The sequence below is a fragment of the Pseudophryne corroboree genome, chromosome 2, assembly GCF_028390025.1.
Source record: "Pseudophryne corroboree isolate aPseCor3 chromosome 2, aPseCor3.hap2, whole genome shotgun sequence".
In the NCBI taxonomy this organism is placed as follows: domain Eukaryota; kingdom Metazoa; phylum Chordata; class Amphibia; order Anura; family Myobatrachidae; genus Pseudophryne; species Pseudophryne corroboree.
Window position 1 is genome coordinate 223,964,186 of NC_086445.1, and position 23,542 is coordinate 223,987,727.

At 45.9% G+C, this 23,542-nt stretch overlaps 1 protein-coding gene across 22 annotated transcripts in view; it reads right to left on the reverse strand.

Moving 5' to 3' along the window:
• LOC135010635 (thrombospondin-4-like) overlaps positions 1–23,542 on the reverse strand; it is a 509,209-nt gene that overhangs the window by 300,815 nt on the left and 184,852 nt on the right. For 17 of the 22 annotated variants that reach the window (XM_063952406.1, XM_063952405.1, XM_063952399.1 and 14 more), the window contains one exon: positions 9,800–9,844. The exons of the other annotated variants lie outside the window; for them this stretch is intronic. In XM_063952406.1, the coding sequence (XP_063808476.1) occupies positions 9,800–9,844 (45 nt within the window). The remainder of the gene's footprint in view (positions 1–9,799; positions 9,845–23,542) is intronic. 22 annotated transcript variants of the gene reach the window in all.

Genomic DNA, 23,542 nt, shown 5'->3' on the forward strand with positions numbered 1-23,542 from the left:
GGTGGATCAGTTCAAATCAAAGTACCTCAGCAGGTTTTTACGCTTTCACCTCCAGCTGAGTTCTTACATGTTTTTCCCATGTTATACCTTCCCCCCCCCCCCCCCCCGTTTATTTTCCATATATTATTTTGATTTTTCCCATTGTGTGTTTATGTTCTGCTTCAATTGGCTGGAAGATTGTGCAGATCGGCTAGGCCGTTACTTCTGCAAGACACGAAAACCCCATTTTTTTCTTTTGCCAGATCCTTCAGGTTAATGCGTTTAATAAACTCTGCTTTAGATTCTTATTAACCGATTTTTTTACCCCTTTCCTTCTCTTCGGGTTGGGTAGAAGATGATTTGGCAATCTGGGTGGTTGGCCACTCTTATGTGTACTGGGCAGCCAGGTTTTTGGCCTCGGAGGGGGCACAGATGTTTACTAGGGCTCATGGCGTTCGTTGGCTTGGTTGGCGGGGGATGATGTGGAAAGATCTGAAGAGTAGATTGGTCAGTCAGGTCAGCGAGCATGGGATCCCTGGGTGCTGGTTGTCCATTTAGGTGGCAACGACCTGGGGAAGAGGACATCTTTGGAGCTGCGGTGGGCCATGATGAAGGATCTGGCCAGTGTGGCCGCAGCGTGGACCAATTGTGTCTTGGTGTTTTCTATGATGGTGCCAAGGTTGAGTTGGCGAGGTTTGGCGGACGGTCGCCTGATTGATGAGGCCAGGCAAAAGGTGAATGGGGCGGTGGCGAAGTGGGTGTTGACCCACAGAGGCAAAGTGGTTCGCCACCCTAGGATTCGGTTTCGTGACAGTGGTGTGCATCTGTCCAATGAGGGGATGATGCTTTTCCTGGAGGATCTGTTTCTCGTGTTGCAGGAGTTAGGTTGAGGGTATGGTGGCGGTGCGAAGACTCTGAGGAGAGTCTTTCGCTGTTGGCGGAAAAGAACGGCAGGTGTAGTTTGTCTTGTTAGTTGCAGTGATTTACAGTTTGGTGTGGTTTAGGTGCACTCACCTCCATTGACTTTTAAGGCCGCTTGACCACCCGTCCGGGGGCAGCGTCATCACCCATCAGGGTGGGTAGTCACCGTGGGGGTCTGAGTCGGGCACCTATTACCTATTTTATAGTTTGTGTTAAAATTAGGATAGTTTGGAAATTTAATGTTTTGAGGTTATCGTCAGTTGAATATAGCCGTTCTTTTTTCTGCCACCATATGCCGGCTGAATCGGCATGTTAACTAAAATTTTCATTTTACAGTTTTTCTAATGGTTAGGGTACAATAAATAGCTAACAATTTTCTGCCAAATTCAAGTCTCCGTGTCATTATTTCTTGGTATTAAAGGTACTGAATGCTTTACTTTTGAATAAGGGGTCCACACATGATCATTAGGAGGTTTATAACAACTATAAGAATAGACATAAAAAAAACTCACCGTCACTCACTAGTTCTTGTGAACTCAGGGCCGGCCCGAGCCTAATTTTTTTGGTAAGCGAATATATAATTTGGCGCCCCTGAGTGGAATATTTAGGGGCCTGGTTTCATGGGGATGAGGCATAGCCACAGAATAGTACCAATTCACACTAATTCGAACAGTAGTGTCTGTTAGTCACATTATACCACAGAGTAACGTCCGTTATTCATATTACACCACACAGTAGTATGCAGGGTGTGACGGAGAAACAGTGGGTGACAGGGAGATGGTAACCGGGAATGGGTGACAGGGAGAAGTTGGTAATAGGGAGAGGCTGAGGGTGATGGACAGTGAGTGAAAGGAAAAGGTAGGGTGCTAAAGTGAGAAGGTGATAAGCGGTGGTTAGCAGGGAGGGGCAGAAGGTGACGGGGAGGGGGCGACAAGCCAAGGGAGACTGGGAGAGGAGGACAGGGAGAGGCATAGTGTGATGGGAAGAAAGGTCACAAGCCAAGTGTGACAGGGAGAGGCAGAGGGTGACAGGGAGAGGTTATCTGAGGTCCCTGTACGAGGGAGTAAAGGGGGTCAATTGGGTTGAAAGGGCTCACTGGGACATGAAGTGAAAGTATTAGTGGGAGAGACACGCAGAAAAAAAAAATAGGATTTTAATACCTACCGGTAAATCCTTTTCTCTTAGTCCGTAGAGGATGCTGGGGTCACCATAGAACCATGGGGTATAGATGGGATCCACAGGAGACATGGGCACTTTAAGACTTTGAAAGGGTGTGAACTGGCTCCTCCCTCCATGCCCCTCCTCCAGACTCCAGTTATAGGAACTGTGCCCAGGGAGACGGACATTTCGAGGAAGGATTTATTGTTAAACTAAGGTGAGATTCATACCAGCTCACACCTCAAGCATGCCGCACAACGCGGCATTCAACAAAACACAAGTCAACGGCATGAACAATTGCAGCAACATGCTGACAATAAACGTAACACAACATGTGTGTAACCACAACTAATAACTGCAGATAGAGTACGCACCGGGACGGGCGCCCAGCATCCTCTAGGGACTTGGAGAAAAGGATTTACCGGTAGGTATTAAAATCCTATTTTCTCATACGTCCTAGAGGATGCTGGGGTCACCATAGAACCATGGGGTTATACCAAAGCTCTAGAACGGGCGGGAGAGTGCGGATGACTCTGCAGCACCGATTGACCGAACTTAAGGTCTTCATCGGCCAAGGTGTCAAACTTGTAGAACTTTGCAAATTTGTTTGACCCCGACCAAGTAGCTGCTCGGCAAAGTTGCAATGCCGAGACCCCCCGGGCAGCCGCCCAGGATGATTCGACCTTTCTAGTAGAATGGGCCTTCACCGATCGTGTTACAGATCTAGAGTGCAATGGTCTGCTTGGAAGCAGGACACCCAACCTTGTTGGGAGCATACAGGACAAACAGAGCCTCTGTTTTCCTAATCTGAGCTGTTCTGGTGACATAAATCTTCAAAGCTCTGACCACATCCAGAGATTTTGACTCAGCGAAGGCGTCAGTAGCCACAGGCACCACAATAGGTTGGTTCATGTGGAAAGAGGAAACCACCTTCGGTAGAAATTGTTGACGTGTCCTCAATTTAGCTCTATCTTCATGGAAGATCAAATAAGGGCTCTTGTGAGACAAGGCCGCTAACTCAGACACCCGCCTTGCAGATGCCAAGGCCAACAGGATGACCACTTTCCAAGTGAGGAATTTCAACTCCACCTTCCGTAAAGGTTCAAACCAATGTGATTGAAGGAACTGCAACATCACATTAAGATCCCATGGTGCCACTGGAGGCACAAATGGAGGTTGGATGTGCAACACGCCTTTCACGAAAGTCTGAACTTCTGGAAGGGAGGCCAATTGTTTCTGAAAGAAAACCGATAAGGCTGAAATCTGTACCTTAACTGAGCCCAATTTTAGGCCCGCATCCACACCTGCTTGTAGAAAATGGAGAAAACGTCCTAGCCGAAACTCTTCTGTAAGAGCCCCCTTGGATTCACACCAAGAAACATATTTCCTCCAAATATGGTGGTAATGTTTACTGAGAATACCCTTACGGGCTGGGATTTTGCGCTCAACTGCCATGCCATCAAACGTAGCCACGGTAAGTACTGATACATGCACGGCCCCTGTTGTAACAGGTCCTCGCGCAGAGGAAGAGGCCAGGGATCTCCTATGAGTAATTCCTGAAGATCTGGATACCAAGCCCTCCTTGGCCAGTCTGGGACGATGAGGATCGCCCGGATCCTTGTTCTTCTTATGATCTTTAGAACTTTTGGAATGAGAGGAAGTGGAGGGAATGCATACATCGACTGAAACACCCACGGTGTCACCAGAGCATCCACTGCAATTGCTTGAGGGTCCCTTGACCTGGAACAATATCTCTATAGCTTCTTGTTGAGACGAGATGCCATCATGTCTACTTGAGGAACTCTCCAACGACCTGTCACCTCTGCGAAGACTTCTTGGTGGAGGCCCCACTCTCCTGGATGGAGATCGTGTCTGCTGAGGAAGTCTGCTTCCCAGTTGTCCACTCCTGGAATGAAGATCGCTGACAGAGCGCTTGTATGCTTTTCCGCCCAACGGAAAATCCTTGTGGCTTCTGCCATTGCCGCTCTGCTTTTCGTTCCGCCCTGATGGTTTATGTACGCTACTGCTGATACATTGTCCGACTGGATCAGTACAGGCAGATCTCGAAGAAGATGTTCCGCTTGCAGAAGGCCATTGTAAATGGCCCTTAACTCCAGAACATTTATGTGGAGACAAGTTTCCTGACTTGACCATCTTCCTTGGATGTTTTCTCCCATTGTGACTGCCCTCCAGCCTCGGAGGCTTGCATCCGTAGTCACTAGGATCCAGTCCTGTATCCCGAACCTGCTCCCCTCTAGGAGGTGAGAGCTGTGCAGCCACCACAGGAGTGATACCTTGGTCTTGGAAGACAGGATTATCCTCCGGTGCATGTGTAGGTGGGACCCGGACTACTTGTCCAACAGGTCCCACTGGAACACTCTGGCATGGAACCTGCGAAACTGAATGGCCTCGTAGGCCGCAACCATCTTCCCCAGCAACCGAATGTATTGATGGATTGACACTCTTGCTGGTTTCAGAATTTGTTTGACCAGACTCTGAAGTTCCAGAGCCTTTTCCACTGGAAGAAAGACTCTCTGTAGTTCTGTGTCCAATATCATTCCCAAAAACGACAACCGCGTCGTCGGAATCAACTGTGATTTTGGCAAGTTTAGGAGCCAACCATGTTGCTGAAGAATTGTCAAGGAGAGTGCAACGTTTTGCACCAACTGGTCCCTGGATCTCGCCTTTATCAGGAGATCGTCCAAGTATGGGATAATCGTGACTCCTTGCTTGCGAAGGAGAACCATCATCTCCGCCATCACTTTGGTGAAAATCCTCGGAGCCGTGGACAGACCAAATGGCAACGTTTGAAATTGGTAATGATAATCCTGAATTGCAAACCTCAGGTAAGCCTGATGCGGAGGATAAATGGGAACATGTAAGTAGGCATCCTTTATGTCCACCGACACCATAAAATCCCCTTCCTCCAGACTGGAGATCACTGCTCGGAGAGACTCCATCTTGAATTTGAATTTCTTTAGGTAGAAATTTAGGGATTTCAGGTTTAGGATTGGTCTGACCGAGCCGTCCGGCTTCGGGACCACAAACAAGCTCGACTAAAAACCTTCTCCCTGTTTTGACTGGGGAACGCTGACAATAACTAGATTTTGACACAACTTTTGTATTGTGTCGCAAACTACCTCCCTGTCCGGAAGAGAAGCTGGTAAGGCCGATTTGAAAAAACGACAAGGGGGAACGTCTTGAAACTCCAGCTTGTACCCTTGGGATACTATTTGTAAATCCCATGGGTCTAGGACCGAACAAAGCCAAAACTGACTGAAGAGTTTGAGACGTGCCCCCACCGGTGCTGACTCCCGCATAGGAGCCCCAACGTCATGCGGTGAAATTGGCAGAAGCCTGGGAGGACTTCTGCTCCTGGGAGCCTGACAAGGCTGGTGATCGTTTACCTCTTCCCCTTCCTCTAGTAGCAAGGAAGGAAGAACCTCGGCCCTTTCTGTATTTATTGGGCCGAAAGGACTGCATCTGATAGTGGTACATTTTCTTTTGTTGTGGAGGAACATAAGGCAAAAAGGATGACTTACCCACGGTTGCTGTAGATACCAAATCATCAAGGCCGTCGCCAAATAAGGCCTTACCTTTATATGGTAGAGATTCCATACTTTTCTTGGAATCAGCATCAGCATTCCATTGGTGAATCCACAATGCTCGCCTAGCTGAGACTGCTATGGCATTGGCCTTTGATCCCAAAAGACCAATATCTCTCGCAGCTTCCTTAAGGTATGCTGCAGCGTCCTTGATATAACCCAGCGTCAAGAGAATGCTATCCCAATCTAGGGTATCTATTTCAGAAGACAAGTTGTCTGCCCGCTTTTCGATAGCACTACTTACCCACGCAGACGCAATGACAGGTTTGAGTAGCGTACCTGTGGTCGCATAAATGGACTTTAACTTAGTTTCTTGTTTACGATCCGCAGGATCCTTAAGGGCCGCCGTGTCAGGTGACGGGAGAGCCACCTTTTTAGAGAAACGTGACAGGGCCTTGTCCACAGTGGGGGGTGACTCCCACTTTTCCCTATCCACCGAGGGAAACGGAAAAGCTACCGTAATTCTTTTGGGAATCTGAAACTTTCTGTCAAGACCTTCCCAGACTTTTTCAAATAGCGTGTTCAGTTCATGAGAGGGAGGAAACGTTATCTCAGGTTTCCTTTCCTTATACATACAGACCCTTTTATCAGGGACAGCCGGGTCCTCAGTGATATGTAACACCTCTTTAACCGCCACAATCATGTACTAAATGCTTTTTTGCCAAGTTTGAATCTAATCTGGAATCGCTATAGTCGACACTGGAATCAGAGTCCGTGTCGGTAACAGTGTCTGCCAACTGGGCCAACGTACGTTTTTGTGACCCTGAGGGGACCTGACTTTGCAATAACATATCTTCCACAGATTTCTTCCATGCCTGGGTCTGAGACTCAGACTTATCTAGCCTCTTACTAATAAGAGCCACATTAGCATTCAAGGCGTTCAACACATTTACCCAATCAGGCGTCGGCGGTGCCGACAGGATCACGCCCGCAGCCGTTTGTGTCCCTAATACAGCCTCCTCCTGGGAAGAGCCTTCAGCCTCAGACATGTCGACACACGTGCACCAAACACCCACAGACACACCGGGCATATAGAGGACAGACCCACAGTAAAGTCTGTCAGAGAGACACAGAGGGGATTTGCCAGCTCACAACCCAGCGCTAAATCAACGGGTCTAAAATCACCAAGAAACTGCCTCAGACCTATAGCGCTTTTACTATCACATATATTGCACCAATTGACATGCCTCCGCCCGTTTTGCACCCCTGGTACTTGTCAGTGTGAGGAGGACCGACGTCTCTGCAGCTTGCGGAGAGGAAATGGCGCCGTGAGCTGTGAGGAAGAAGCCCCGCCCCATTAATGGCGCGCTTCTGTCCCGCTTTTTCTAATATTTATACTGGCGGGGGTTAGGACAGTGCTGTGGCACTAATGTCCCCTCTTGCCAGTGGAATAATGAGGATGTTTTTTAGCTGCCCAGGGCGCCCCCCCGCCCTGCACCCTGTAGTGCTGTGTGTGGAAGCTTGGCGCGCAGCGTCTGCCCGCTGCGCTGTACCTCAGAAAATGCTGTCACTGAAGAAGAAGCCTTCTTTTCTTGTTACTCACCTGTCTTCTGACTTCTGGCTCTGTAAGGGGGTGACGGCCGGCTGCGGGAGTGAGCATCTAGGCGTACCTAGTGATCAGTACCTCAGTAGCTAATGGTGTCCTGTAGCCAGAAGCAGAGCCCTTGAACTCACTGGAAGTGGGTCATACTTCTCTCCCCTAAGTCCCACGAAGCAGGGAGACTGTTGCCAGCAGCCTCCCTGAACATAAAAAACCTAACAAAAGTATTTTTCAGAGAAACTCAGTAGAGCTCCCTGTAGTGCGTCCAGTCTCACTGGGCACAATTCTAAAACTGGAGTCTGGAGGAGGGGCATAGAGGGAGGAGCCAGTTCACACCCTTTCAAAGTCTTAAAGTGCCCATGTCTCCTGCGGATCCCTTCTATACCCCATGGTTCTATGGTGACCCCAGCATCCTCTAGGACGTATGAGAAACAAGGGCTGTTAACATGAGAGGGAGCAAGAGAGGAAGGAGGGAGAGGGGAGAGGAGAGAGAGAACTTCTCTAACCTGCAGTAAGTGAGCAGTTCATTTCTGGACACAGTGGAAGGCTGTGGAGAGTATGGGGGGTCATTCTGACCCATTCGCTCACTGCATTTTAACGCAGCAGAGTGAACGGGTCCCTACTGCGCATGCGCCGGCGCATGCCAGACGGCCGAAGGCCGTAGCAGGGATACGATCGCCTCTGCCTGATTGACAGGCAGAGTTGATCGCTGGGCGGGAGGGGGTGGAACGGCGGCATTTGGCCGTCGTTTCGTGGGTTTGGTCCGGCCAATGCAGGCGTGGCTGGACCGAATGGGGGGGCGGCCCACAGCCGCTGCGGGCCGGGGAGCGATGAGTAGCTCCCGGCCAACACGCTAAAGCTGCGCTGGCCAGGAGCTACTCTTGAAGTGCAAAGGCGTCGCCGCTGTGAGATGCCTTTGCACTTCTGCAAGGGGGGGCCGAACTGACATGCGGGGAGGGCTAGCCCTGTGCTGGGCGTCCCCCCGCATGTCAGGGAAGAAGATCGTAGCTGTGCTAAATTTAGCACAGCTACGATCGACTCGGAATGACCCCCATAGTCCCATAGTTCCAGCAATGGCAGGCTCTTGAATGACCCTCAAGCCGGCCCTCCGTCGGAGGTCTGGCAAGTCAAACAGTATCAGAGAGGAGGGGTTCCCTCCTCTACTCCGGCAGCACTGCCTCCTCCTGCTTTGTTATGGCCCGCCGCAGCGTACCGCTAGCTCTGTAAGAATTTTTTTTTTTAAATGCCATTGCACACATACATATATTAGATAGGGTAACACTGACACATTGTACAGGGACCCAGGGGCACACTGACACACATGCACACATTCTCACACAGGGACCAGGAGCACACGGACACACAGATTGTATATGGGCACACTGACACACACACACATACACACACATTGTACAGGGAGCAGGGGCACACTGACACACACAGTTTATTTTTACTTATATATTCACCCTACTTGGTCCCCTCTCCCATCTCTTTCCCTGCACGCAGTTTAAGATAAAAGGCAGGAAACACTCACCATTCCTGCCTAAGTGGCAGCCACTGCCACAGAGATGTTTCTTTCTGACTCGTCCAGATCCAGTACTCCAAAGAGGAGCACCATGCTCCTCCGTCTCTCCTCACAGACACAGCATGGCCGGCAGCCGCACAGTGGTAGAGACTGTGAGACGTCCTTGCATCCCATTGCGCACACAGTCACTGGGATGGAGGCGCTGTGAGTGCTGAATGGGCCGCAGGCGTCATGCGGGGCAGGGTTGGCGGGGTTATTGACCTGCGAAGCGGGTGTGTTGTGGCATCCCCGTACGCGCGCCTAGTCAGTGGGTTTATGAGATAGTTGTCCAGAGGGCGGCCGCAGTGCTGTAGAAAGTGAGTGACTGCGACTCACTGTCTGCAGTATCGCCCTCTACACTCTTGTGCCCAACGTGGCCGCGTACCACGCGTATGCGTCGGACCGGCCTTATGTGAACTACAAGAACCAACATGCCCGACTAGCCAGAGGTCATGTTGGGTTTGCAGTTCACAATAGCTGGAGAGCTTCAGTTTGCTTTTATTCTACGTCAACAGGCAAACATTACACAAGTCATTATTGTGCTACCTAACTAGCAGCCTACAGTTAGTCCTTGGCCAGGTCTGGTTGTGAATTACAGTTATTGTAGTGGAGTCATAGTGCGGTATCATATTAGCTGCAGTGAATTACTGCAGCTAATGGATTCCCCCAGGGCTATTCTATTAGATCCATAGCCCGGCACTTATCTGGGATTTTTCTGCAGAATCCCCAATAACCAGCCCCAGGAGACCCGTTATCGGATGGTAACACATGGGTACACAAACTTATCACGGATCCCATGTTTTATCGCCCGATAATGTGTGATTTACCGCACTGTAAAAACACGCTGTAATTGAATAGCCAATAGCATTACTGGGCTAAAAAGCCCGTTATTACCGTGCGGTAAGGTAACTCACCGCACGTAGTATGATACCGCCCTTAGGCTGAAAATACTCTCAAATATCTTGCAACATCTCCATTCTCCATGACTTCACTTCTTTCTGCTATTAATAATAATGGTGTGACTGAGCTTACCTTGACTAGCGGTTGAAGGCCTTTCGTTAAGATTCCCATCTAGATCTATACGTATAGGAAAACCACAATAGTGTTAATTAGCCAGTACTGCCTATTATTGAATACAAAAACAAAATAGCTACTTATGAATTCTTTTTCACATAGTCCACACATAGGGTCATATTTACTACATTCCATTTTTAAAATGCGATTGCAGTGTGATATTTTCGCCTAAGTTTGCATTGTGAATTTAGGAAATATCACTTGAGTGTATTCAAATTTCCAGGCATGGACAGAGCTTGCAAGAAAGCTCTGTCCCTGCGAACCCCTCAGCACAATTATCACTGTTTTGTTTTTTTTAAATACAGTGAGACTGTTTATGTGCAGCCCAATCCCACGCCCCCTGAAACAACAATAGGTAAATGATCAACATAATTGAGCAACAAGTCCCATAATCCCAGCACAGCTATAAGGAGGACATGATGAATATCCGGATGGACCAGAGCCGGCCCTAGGTATAGGCAAACTAGGCAAATGCCTAGGGCATTTGGAATGCCTAGGGGCACAAGCAGTTTCTGCTGATTAAAATGATATGCAGCATGCTTATATTCTGTGTGTGACTGTGGCTGTATCTGCATACGAAATGCTACGTTACAGTGTATTCCTGGAAATCACGTATGCAGATACAGCCACAGTCGCACAAAGAATATTAGCATGCCGCATATTATTTTCATCAGCAAAAGCTGCTTGTGCATCCTAGTCACGAAGCAATGCAAATAAGATGCATTTTTGGCAAAAAAATGTGCAAGACGTTAGCAGAGCTGGCCTAGAGCTGCCAGCTGACTTATGCCAGGCATCTCCTGCTGCATGGCATATTGAGACAAGATGTATGTGGACACATCTGTATCCAAGCAGAGGCAGAGGTCACAGTTTAGAGGCCATGTAAGTGCTGTGTGAGGGTGGGTTGGTTGTGCAGTAGTGTTCGGGATCTGTGTAAGGGGCACTGTGTGTGTCATCATGTGTATAAGGGCATGAATAGTGTGTGGCATATGTGTAAGGGATATTATTTGTGTCATTATGTGTATAAGGGCATTAATAATGTGCGGCATATGTGTAAGGGGCATTGTGTGTGTCATTATGTGTATAAGTGCACTAATAGTGTGCGGCATATGTGAAAGGGGCACTATGTGTGTCATTATGTGTATAAGGTCATTAATAATGTGCGGCATATATGTGTAAGGGACGTTATGTGTATAAGGGCATTAATAAAGGTTAGAATAATGTGTAAGGTGCATTATGTTTATAAGGACATTAATAATGTGTGTCATATGTGTAAGGGGCATTACTGTGTGGTATTATGTGTATAAAGGCATTACTAATGTGTGGCATTATGTGTATAAGGTGCTCTATTGTGTGGCATAACGTGTAGAAAGGGCACTACTGTGTGGTCTGATGTGAATAAAGAGCAATATGGTGTGGTGTAATGTGAATAAGGAACAATACTGTGTGGTGTAATGTGAATAAGGGGCACTACTGTGAGGAGTAACGTATATAAGGTAAAGTGGTAATACTGTGTGATGTAACGTGAATAAGGGGCACTATCGCATGATAAAATGTGAATAAAGTTGCAGTACTGTGTGGTGTAATTTGAATTGGTAGTATTATTGTGTGACCATACCCATTCCAGGCAAGAACACGCCCCTTTTTGGGCTGTATGCCGAATGTGCGCACTGTTCCTATTTAAAATATAGGGGGTAGGAGCAACAAAATGAGGACTGCTATGGGTAAGGGGTGATGGTTCTGGGAAAGGGGATGCAGAGTCAGAGGCAGAATTAGCTCAGTGCTAGGGGGCACCAGCCAAAACCTTGCCTAGGGCATCATATTGGTTAGGGCAGGCTCTGGGATGGACCACACTATCTTCAAAACACCCATAAAGTATATTTTAGGGTTCAATTTACACAAAAAAGGGACATGGTAACTCATCTGCTTTAGGTTGATAATGCTAACTGAACCCACTTTTTTTGCAACAAAAAAAATACTAAGTATGAAGTAAAGGAATGTCTAATGAACTCTCAGAGTCAGGTAATATTGATAAAACATTTCTACTGGAATCTCCATATTTTGATTGATAAAGGGTCAAAATTTTAAAGTCATACGTGGATTAGGCACGGAGATGTGAATTCTTTTCCAGATACACCTCAGAAAAAAAACAATGCATCAGTAGAGACATTTCCCAGCAATTTGTTTAAACTTTGACCCCCTATATTTCAAAAACTGTGAGGCCTAGAGCAGAAAAATTTGGCATGGGTTAATAGCTACGTGGCAAAATCAAGTGTACAAAGTATCATAAAAATCTGAGTCGGTGGTTGTCATGCCTGGATGAACTGACATGGAATGACCCAGGCAAGAGGTATATGGAATCAACCAAATCTGGAGTACTAGCAGCACTAGCAGTGGGGGGCACAGTACCGGACACACCACCTACTGCACAAAGTCACCAGCAGAGACTCAAAGATGGGAGATCACAAAATGGCAGCGGGTACAGCCAGTACACCACTCACACCAGGTGAGAGAGAAGACTCCATGGTAATAATACCAAAAGAAGGAAGTCAGGATTGGAACAAATAATTCAGCCACTAGACCCGTAGCACATACATATTTAATTAAGCACTAGGCCTGTGGTATTGTGGCAATTTTGCCTTACCCATCCAAAAAGTTGACCACCATAAAGAGCGCAAGGCTCTGACCTTCCACACTTTGCCTCATAGGATAGGACACTGAGCACAGATACACCAGAGTAGCTAATGTAGAGGCCACACAACACCATGGAGTAAATAGGTCTATGTTCAATATATGGAGTGTATTAGGCACTTGGACTACTACACTGTGAAGGCATTTAGGTCTGGGGACAGATAGAAAGTGACCCCACTTATTGTGTAAGCATGGGAGTGTGTGTTGTGAGCAAGAGGCCCTGCTCTAAATAAGCTGTTGAGTTTTTGGAGACCTGTGCGCAGGTCCCCTTGATAAGGTAACAGATTTGCTAAGTATTATAATGAGACCCATCTGGGCAACAGACAGTCAAGCTCCTGATAGGAGGTAACCCACAAGGTTATTCGCTATGCACAATGTACTGTAGCAACCAAGGGTAATCCTTTGTTACCTTCAGATAGGTTCCCACAGTCACTCAATTGCCACTCATTTCCACTCAATTTTGACAACCTCACAGCTCACAATATTGTTTTCATCCGCTTGAGGTCAAAGGCTACAGCGTGCTGGCTTGTTATTAAGCGACAGAGCAGTGGCCAAACATACGGCAGTTTATAGCACATCTATGAAACATTGCCACAGGTAACTGGGGTACAGTGCACAGAATTGTACTAACAATAGATCCATATGTATTTTTTTCTTTTGAACTCGTAGCTCAGTTCAAACTGCGTGGAGTCACAGGGTTTTGAAAAAAAGTGCACTAGTGTAAAGGAACCAAACAGTACAAACAATAGAACTTACATATACAGTGCCAGTCAAAAGTTTGGACACACTTTCTCATTCAAATGAATGAGAAACTGTGTCCAAACTTTTGGTACTATATAGTAACATAGTAACATAGCAATTGAGGTTGAATAGAGGCAAAATGCCCATCGTGTTCAGCCTGTATTAAGTTGTGTTGATTATAATGTACCTACTGAAGTAATGTTTTATGACTAGTTAACAACTATAAATCATGTTACACCCAGATTAACAACGTCGATATTTTAAATGTTATAACCTTGGATATCATTTTCAAGCAGAAATATATCCAATAATTTTTTTTAATGCATTTACAGAGTCCGCCATTACTACCTTCCCTGGCAGTGAATTCCAAATCCTTATTGCCCTAACAGTGAAGAACCCTTTCCTCCGTTGCGTGCGGAATTTGCTCTCCTCCAGCCTCAGCGAGTCCCCACGTGTCCTAATCAGTGTTCTTTTAATAAATAATTTAGCTGATAACTCTTTGTAATGCCCCTTTACATATTTGAAGATATTAATAATGTATCCTCTTAGTCGCCTCTTTTCCAGTGTATACATATTCAAACTAGTAAGCCTTTCCTCGTCACCCAGTCCCTCTAGCCCTTTAATAAATTTAGTAGCTCATCTTTGAACCCTTTCAAGTTCACCGATATCTTTTTTATACAGTGGTGCCCAAAACTGAACACAATATTCCAGGTGCGGACGTACCAATGATTTATACAGCTGCAGGATTACATTCTCGTCCCTTGTCTCAATTCCCCGTTTTATGCATGCTAGCACCTTACTTGCCTTTTTTACTGCGCTTTGACATTGTATACGGTTATTAAGCCTATTATCAATGAGTACTCCCAAATCTTTTTCCAATACTGTTACCCCTAGACTTTCCCCATTTAATATGTAGGATGCAAGTTTGTTTTTAGAGTCACAGTTCAATTCAAACTGCATGGAGTTGCAGAGCGTATAGATGCACCTGAACAAAGCATACTAGGGTAAAGCACACCAAACGGTACAAACAATACAAGAATATCTTTATTTAGCACTTCGTAGCACAAGTTTCACTGCAGCAATTCAAAGGGGTTTTATTTTATTTTATTATGTACATGAATAATAACCACACAGGTGGACAGTGCACACAGGTTGTGCATACATAAAATAATAAAAAAAAAATTACTTTAAAAAAAAAACTTTTTAAAAATATTTGTAATACTTTTTTTTTTGTTGCAACTTACAGTGACAATACACAGTGTAGTTCTGCTTGTGAACAGCCACTTTAGATGGACACAGCACAGCCGATACATCAAAATACAGTGCAGAATACAGCAGCATGCCCCTGTACACACTGACTATTTAAAGCACAGCTTGTGAGTCTGGACACAGTACAGCCAATATAGCAGAGTACAGCACAGCATACAGCACTGTTCCTCTATACACACTGATAATAGAGCACAGCTTGGAGTCTGGACACAGCACAGCCAATATAGCAGAGTACAGCACAGCATACATTAGCGTGCCTGAGAGTGAAATGGCGCCGAGTCCCGGCCGCGGCACCCTTATATAGAACCCAAAACCTGCGAGAATCTGACACCGGAATGATGATGTTCAGATTCGATTTGAAATCCGAGCTTGGCGGGAAAACCCAAGGCAGGAATCGGATTTGACTTGGATCCCCATGTTCGTAGCTCATCTCTAGCTTTAATTAGCATTGCCAGTGTGCATGGGCTGTATTCTTTTTTGCAGAGGCTGGGTTAGAGTGCAGTGAAATTGCAATCAAGGGGACAAGAGTGACCTTGGAAAGTAGAGTCCATATTTTGTTTTCTGTCTAGGCCAGTCTGTCCAATGCATTCAGGTACCAGCACAGACCTTCTGTTTTCCCCCTGTTTGTGTCTTCTTCCCCTTTAGACCAATTCTGTATGACGCACTTAGGTGCTAGCACAGATAATGGTGCTTGTTTCTCAATTAATATTTGTGGGAGAAATCGTATATTTTGGGACACAAAAGCAGCCCACATAGTTTTCTATGGGGGCTGCTCTACTGTTGAATGTGATAGCCATTGTATCTTATGGGCTACATAACACACAATTTACCAGGAGAGGGATCTGCGCATGCAGTAGCACAGGGGTCCGAAAGGAGAAGTGAAGTGATTGCACCTTTTTTTTTTTTAAACTCTTTATTTATACCAGGAGAGACAAAAAAAGTATACAAAACAGATTCTGTTGTACAACATCAAAGTAAAAACCAGTCTCCGTGGAGTTTTTTTTTTCAAAAAATTTTCAGTGTACAGATAAACAAAGAAGTCCTACAAGAGGGGACCCATTACGAGAGAGAGAGAGAAACAAAGAGGAGCAGAAGGGAGAGAAAAGAAGGGGGGAAGCAGGGGGAAAGTAGAAAAGGACAAGTACTGATGCAAAGGGCAGGGCCGATCTAGGCCATGAGGAGGGAAGTATACCAAAGATAACAATATATAATGTATAAACATACCAATATAGATACATGTATATAAGTCAGGCAATTGGCAATAACTATCTAACATTGAGAGGAGCCAGATGGCGTCCGGAGGGAGGATCCAGGGATAGTATGGCTAGGTATACGTAAGTAGGATGAACATGGGAATATGTCGCCTATCAGTGTGGGGGAGACATCATAAGCAACCAGGGACCCCAGACGAGTTCTAATTTATGGGGACAGTCATGCAGATAATAAGTAATCTTCTCCATATTGGCCACGAACCAAACATAATTGTACAGGGCAGGGATAGTAGGCGCAGCGGGGGCCTTCCAATTTTTAGCGATTTAAAGATTTAGCAGCCACAAAAATATGGGAAAACAATTTATTTAGGAGAGGGTCAAGATCTGGAAACGGTCGAGCCAATAAAAATACCCATGGGTCCAGTGCAAGCCCCAAGCCAGAGAGAGATTTCAACAGATCGAGTACTTTATTCCAGAACCGAGCTATAAGTGGACAAGTCCACCAAATATGGAACTAAGTTCCCCGCTGACCGCAACCCCGCCAACAAACAGGAGTAGCAGAAGGGAACATCCTAGACAATTTGTCCGGGGTGTAATACCACCGATAATATAATTTATAGGATGTCTCCTTGAGTCGGGTAGAGATAGAGCTTTTAGCTATGCCCTCCCGTACCTCCTCCCAACAGGCATCGTCTGGTGGGGGACCCAGGTCCCTCTCCCGCTCATGGCGCGTCCGCGGCCCCGAGGAAACTCCAACCAACATAGTATAGATCATCGAGATTAGCCCACCACCGATGGGTTTTTTAGTACACAAGGATTCAAATGAGGTAAGTTCCCCTAAAACGTCAGCTTGAGGCAGGGAAAGAAGTAAATGTCGGATCTGAAAGTATTCAAAAAAAGGAGGGGAGAGAGAGGAAAACTTACATTTGATATCATCTAACGACATCCAGTGGTCTTGGAGCGAGAGATCATATACCACGTGAACCCCAGCACTAAACCAGGATGTGAAGCGAGAAGATGAAACCCCATCGGGGAAGGCAGGGTTGTCCCAGAGGGGGGTGAGGGGGGAGTAGGGGGAAGACAAATTGTATTTCCTAAGAGATTTATACCAGATAGAAAGATGGAATTTTAGAGAGGGACAAAGGGTTTGTGAGAGTGAGCTGATACGGACTGCCCAGACCCCACAGCGAAGCCAGTGAGCGGAGCCCCAGTGAAAGGGCTGCTAGATCAATCCAGGCAATAGAGCCTTGGGGCACAAAAGAAGCCACCAATTGACTCAGATGGCTAGCCAGATAATAAAGTTTAACATCGGGGAATCCCAGACCTCCCTCAGAGCGCGGGAGCCGAAGTACATGAAAAGCTATCCGTGGGGGTTTATCGTTCCAAACAAACCTTACAAATGAGGAATGGGCATCCCTAAGAACCCTCTCCGGAACCCTCACAGGCAAAGTTTGAAAAAGGTAGAGGAGTTGTGGCATTACTGTCATTTTAAGGGCAATAATCCTACCTAGCCAGGATATAATATGGGACCTCCATTTAGCCAGGTCTGTTTTAATCTTTGTAAGTAGCCGCGGGAAGTTTTCAGAGTATAAAGAGGTATAGTGGGAAGTAATATAGACACCCAGATATTTAATCTTATTGGTCTGCCAACGAAGGTCATATGAGGACTGCAGGGAGCATTTAAGATCTCCAGAAACATGTAATAACATAGCTTCGGATTTAATAAAATTGATTTTGTAGCCCAATAAGGAGCCATATTCCTCAATGATCTGATACAAGGCGGGGAGAGAAGATTGCGGCTGGGTTAAAGACAACAGTACGTCGTCTGCAAAAAGCGAAATCTTAAACTCCTGGGAGCCCGTCTTCACTCCCCGAATTCCGTCAGAGTTCCTTATCATAGCAGCCAGAGGTTCTATGACCATGGCAAACACCCCTGTCTTGTTCCGTTAGATAATGGGAAGGGAGAGGATAATATTCCGTTAGTGAGAACCTTAGCTATGGGGGAGGAGTAGAGGGCAGAGACTCCCGTTAAAAATTCAGCCGATATCCCAAATGCCTGCAGAGTCTGAAACAGGAATGGCCACGAGATACGATCGAACGCCTTTTCGGCATCGAGTGAGAGGATAATTGAAGGAGAGTGTCTGCAGTTTAACAAATGGATAAGGTCAATCGCTCTCCTAGTGTTGTCCCTGGCCTGACGACCAGGGATAAATCCCACCTGGTCGTAGTGTATCAGACTCAGGAGTACACCGTTGAGATGGGAAGCTAAATTTTTGGCATAAAGTTTAATATCCAAATTCAATAGGGATATCGGCCGATAATTAGCACAGTCCTGAGGATCCCTGTCCTCCTTGTGGATAACTATCACCCTAGCCTCCAGCATAGTGCTTGGAAACGGGGCGCCATGCAGGACCACGTTAAACAAGACTCTAAGGTGGGGGATCAAAATGGGGCCAATTTTTTTGTAATATGAAACCGAGAAGCCATCAGGGCCCGGGGCTTTAGAAGATTTAAAATTTTTCAAGACGGCAGCAATCTCCTCGTCGGAAATATCCTTTTAATCATTAAAAGGAGAGGTAATAATCATGGGAGACTTTAATCTTCCTGATGTAAACTGGGAGGTGTCTGTTGCTAGTTCCACTAGAAGTAGGAACATTTTAAATTCCCTTCAGGGAGCATCCCTCCACCAATTGGTGAGGGAGCCCACTCGGAAAGATGCAATATTAGACTTAATACTTACAAATGGAGACAGATTATCAGACGTAAAAGTTGGTGAAAACCTGGGATCCAGTGATCATCAAGCAGTATGGTTCAGCATTAAGACAGAGACTGACTCGTCCCATACAAAAACAAAGGTGTTGGATTTTAGGAAGGCTGATTTTGTAGGGATGGGAAAATGTGTAAGCGATTCTTTGGCAGAGTGGAGGAATTTGGAAACAGTGCAGGAGAGGTGGGAAACATTAAAATGTGCAATATTGAAGGCAACAGACATTTGTATCAAAACTGTTAGGAAAAACACAAGGAAAAGGAAGCCAGTGTGGTTTGCAAAAGAAGTAGCAAATATTGTAAGAGCAAAAAAGATGGCTTTTAGGAAATATAAGCAGACACAAAATAATGAAGACAAAAAGATATATCTTGTTAGACAGAAGGAGACAAAGAAGGTAATCAGATATGCAAAGGCACAAGCTGAGGAGAAAATGGCCCAGTCAGTGGGTAAAGGAGGCAAAACTATTTTTAGGTATATAAGCGAAAGGAGAAAAAGAAAAGGCGGAATTATAAAACTAAAGACGGACACTGGGAGTCTTGTTGAAGGAGACAATTTAATAGCAGATCATCTTAATGATTATTTTTGCTCAGTATTTACTACTGAAAGAGAGGGGAAGGGGCCACAGTTAAGTTGCAGGGATATTCAGGAAAATGAAACAAGTACATTTACAGAGGAGAAGGTCCTAAGAGAACTCTCAAAGCTGAAAGTGGACAAATCTATGGGGCCAGATGGGATACATCCAAGGATACTAAAAGAACTTAAAGAGGTGCTGGTAGCACCATTGACAGAATTATTCAACCAGTCATTAGCTACAGGAGTAATTCCAGGGGACTGGAAAAGAGCAAACGTAGTCCCACTGCACAAAAGTGGAAGCAAGGAAGAGGCAAACAACTACAGACCAGTGAGTCTTACATCAGTAGTAGGGAAATTGATGGAAACACTCTTAAAAGAAAGAGTTGTAGATTATCTCAAATCCGGCAATTTACTGGATCCCAAACAGCATGGATTCACTGGGGGGATATCATGTCAAACAAATCTTATTGACTTTTTTGATTGTGTGACTAAAGTGATGGATAAAGGTGAAGCCATGGATATAGCTTATCTAGACTTTAGTAAGGCTTTTGACACAGTTCCACATCACAGACTGCTAAATAAACTTGAAAGTTTAGGATTGGATATTAGGATTATTGAATGGATAAGATCTTGGTTGAAGGATAGAAAACAGAGAGTTGTGGTAAATGGAGTGCATTCACAGGAGGGAAATGTTACCAGTGGAGAACCCCAGGGATCTGTACTTGGACCAGTGCTTTTTAATATCTTTATTGGTGACATTGCAAATGGCATTAAAGGGAAAGTATGCCTTTTTGCAGATGACACAAAGGTATGCAACAGGGTAGACACACCAGGTGGGGTAAAACAAATGATTGAGGATCTAGGTAGACTAGAGGAATGGTCAAGAATCTGGCAATTACAGTTTAATGCCAAAAAATGCAAAATCATGCACTTGGGTCTCAAAAATCCTAAAGCTAAATACAGTATTAATGGCACTATACTGGAAACTACTGAGGAGGAAAGGGATCTAGGAGTCACTATTTCAGATGACTTAAAGGCAGGTAAGCAATGTAACAAGGCAATGAGGAAGGCTAGTCAGATGCTTGGCTGCATTGGGAGAGGAATCAGCAGCAGAAAGAAAGAAGTAATAATGCCACTGTATAGGTCATTGGTACGGCCTCATCTAGAATACTGTATTCAGTTCTGGAGGCCATATCTTCAAAAGGATATTAATACATTAGAAACTGTACAAAGGAGGGCAACTAAAATGGTGCATGGCCTACATCACAAAACATACCCAGAAAGACTAAGAAATCTCAATATGTATAGTTTGGAGCATAGAAGGGAAAGGGGGGACATGATAGAAACTTTCAAATATATCAAGGGTTTTAACAAAGTCCAGGAGGGAAACATTCTCCAAATGAAGAGAAGCAATAGGACACGAGGACATGCACTGAGACTGGAGGGGGGGAGGTTCAGGGGAAATTTGCGGAAAAATTATTTCACAGAAAGGGTAGTGGACAAGTGGAATAGCCTCCCATCAGAGGTGGTAGAGGCTAAGACAGTAGAGCAATTTAAACATGCATGGGATAGACATAAGGATATCCTTACAAAGAAATAAGGATCAAATAAGGTTAGAGATAAAAATAATATTTAAAAAAAAAAAAGGGGCAGACTAGATGGGCCAAGTGGTTCTTATCTGCCGACAAATTCTATGTTTCAGCTCCAAGGAGTCAAATTCAGACAGCCGGGAGAGATCAGCCCTACACAGGAATTCTGAAATTAAAACATCCGGGGGACCCGGTCCCGAGGGGGCTGACTCTAAGTTATAGAGTTTAGCATAATAGTCCCGAAACACACTATTTATGGCATCTGGGGCATATGTAACTCCGCCAGAATCAGTATGCACTGCCAGAATATTGTTCCGCGCCCGCTGTGTCCTGAGGCGGGATGCCAAGAGTCTATCGGCTTTGTCTCCTTTCTAGTGATGAGCGGGTTCGGATCCTCGGGATCCGAACCCGCCCGAACTTCACCTTTTTTTGCACGGGTCCGAGAAACTCGGATCCTCCCGCCTTGCTCGGTTAACCCGAGCGCGCCCGAACGTCATCATCCCGCGGTCGGATTCTCGCGAGATTCGTATTCTATATAAGGAGCCGCGCGTCGCCACCATTTTTCACTCGTGCATTGGAGATGATCGTGAGAGGACGTGGCTGGCGTCCTCTCAGTTTCTATGTTCAGTGGGCTGCAAATATCTGTGCTCAGTGTGCTGCAAATATCTGTGCTCAGTGTGCTGCAAGTGCAAATATCTACGTTCTCTGCCTGAAAAACGCTCCATATCTGTGCTCAGTGTGCTGCAAATATCTGTGCTCAGTGTGCTAATTGCTTTATTGTGGGGACCAGCAGTGTTAGGTTCCTGGTGCTCAGAACTAGGGAGATGTTGCGTAGTGAGTCCTGAGCACCAGAACGTGACGCTGAAACAAGGTGTGGTGTGGAAATAGCCCCTAGCACCCTACCTCCATTGTTTCACCCGTGTGGTCCGTTCACGCCTGAGTGACTATGGTTTCTTGGGCCCACGGCAGCCGCGTTTGAAGGGCGGATTAGGTCTGCCCAACTCCGATGCCCCCAGGTCTTAGATTATGACAAGGCGTGAACTGAGACAGGATAATAACAAGGGGACCTCTAGCTAAAACAAACAGAAGGCTAGGGGCTACTAACAACCCTAAACCTAAATATATGTGCGGCACGCCGCCAAAGGAAAAGAACAACAAAGGAAATGCTGTCCACTCGCCGCCACAATACCGTTGTGTACCGGCGGTGACAGCACAAGCAGAACACTCTGCAAAACACCAGAAACAAATTATAACCAAAGAATACTGCGGCCTGAGCCGACGGACATGGCAAAGCCGCTACTCACGGAACCGGTACAAATACTGGCAAACGGACAGGAACCCCCAATGTAGCTGACACAGACTCTCGGAACTGGAGGACAGGCAGAATCCCAAACGACAGACCGGTGGACACCAAGAAGCCAGATATTCGACCAGGCACAGACAAAGCCACAGGACTTCTGGACAGGAACGCTTCACGGCAGGACACAGGATCAGACACTGGAATCGACACTGGAATCGACACAGGAACCGACACTCAAAGCAGCTAGACAGACACTGCTAGACAGGAGCTCAGGAACTGGCAGGGACTAGCTCAGAACTCAAGAACTCTGGAACCCAGGAAATATCACCAGCGTCTGTGAATTGCACTGAGCCAGAATAAAACAGAGTCTTAATTAATTATGTCGTGCAGCTGCCCTGCTGCACAACTGAGAGGTGTAATCAACAGACAGTTGAGGCTGAACACATGGGAACAAGCTGCAATTACACAGACTCACCACTGGCAGCAAACAAGAATCTTCTTAAACCAGAGCAACGGGAAATCCTGGCCTGCAAGACAACTTAAAACATAAAATATGGAAAACAGGAATGAACCACTACCTGTGGTTCATAACAGTACCCTCTCCTTAAGGGTGAGCTCCAAACACCCCATGACACCCACGGGGAACATAAACAAAAGTATTAACATAAAATGCAAAACAGGAATGAGCCACAGCCGTGGCTCATAACATTACCCCCCCCCCCCTTGAGGAGGGGTCAAAGGACCCCAAAATTCAGACTTTCCAAAACAAAGGATAAAAAAAAAACCTGACACACTGGTCTAACAGAAACAAGCTGTGACAACAGCTTGTAACGGTGCCCCCCCCCCCCTTGATGGTGGCCACTGGACACAAGACAAGGGGGGAAAAAAATCTTTTTTTTTTTTTTTTTTTTTAACAAGGCAAGAGTCAATAATCATTTCTTTTTCTTTTTCTTCTTATTTTTACAAAGTTCTTGAGGTCTGACCAAGGTAATTCCCCAAACATTGTCTGAACTGATGGTACCTCCCAGCAAGGCTGGGTTCAAATCAGAGATTGGTTTCTTAACCTTGGGAGCTGAACTTTCAGGCAAAGTACTTCTATTAGAAGAAGAGAGAAAAGCGCATCCTGCAGTCAAAACAACGGGCTGAGACTCTTGTGCCGAATTTACAGAATACGGTGAACTCTCAGCAGATAAGACGGGTGACCTAGAGGAACCTGAACCAATTTCTTTGGAACCATATCTCTTAATAACTGCATCACTGAATGCCGGGGGATCCTGAAGAATGGGATCTTCAGCTTTCATTAGGATGGTTGCCCACTCAAAAGGCTCTCCTCTAAAGGAATATATCAGATAGAGCACAAGGTTCTCTGAAGTGATGCCCAGAAATGGTCTAAACAACAAAATGGTGTAATAGTGTTTGTAAAGCACCAGAAATTGGACTAAGTCCCCATCAAAGATTATAGATGTTGAGATATCAACAGAGTCAGGATCTGCTTCCTTCCCATCTGACTGGCTAGAGTGCTTTGCTAGGACCTGGTCACTATTGACCTTACTCGAGGCTAAG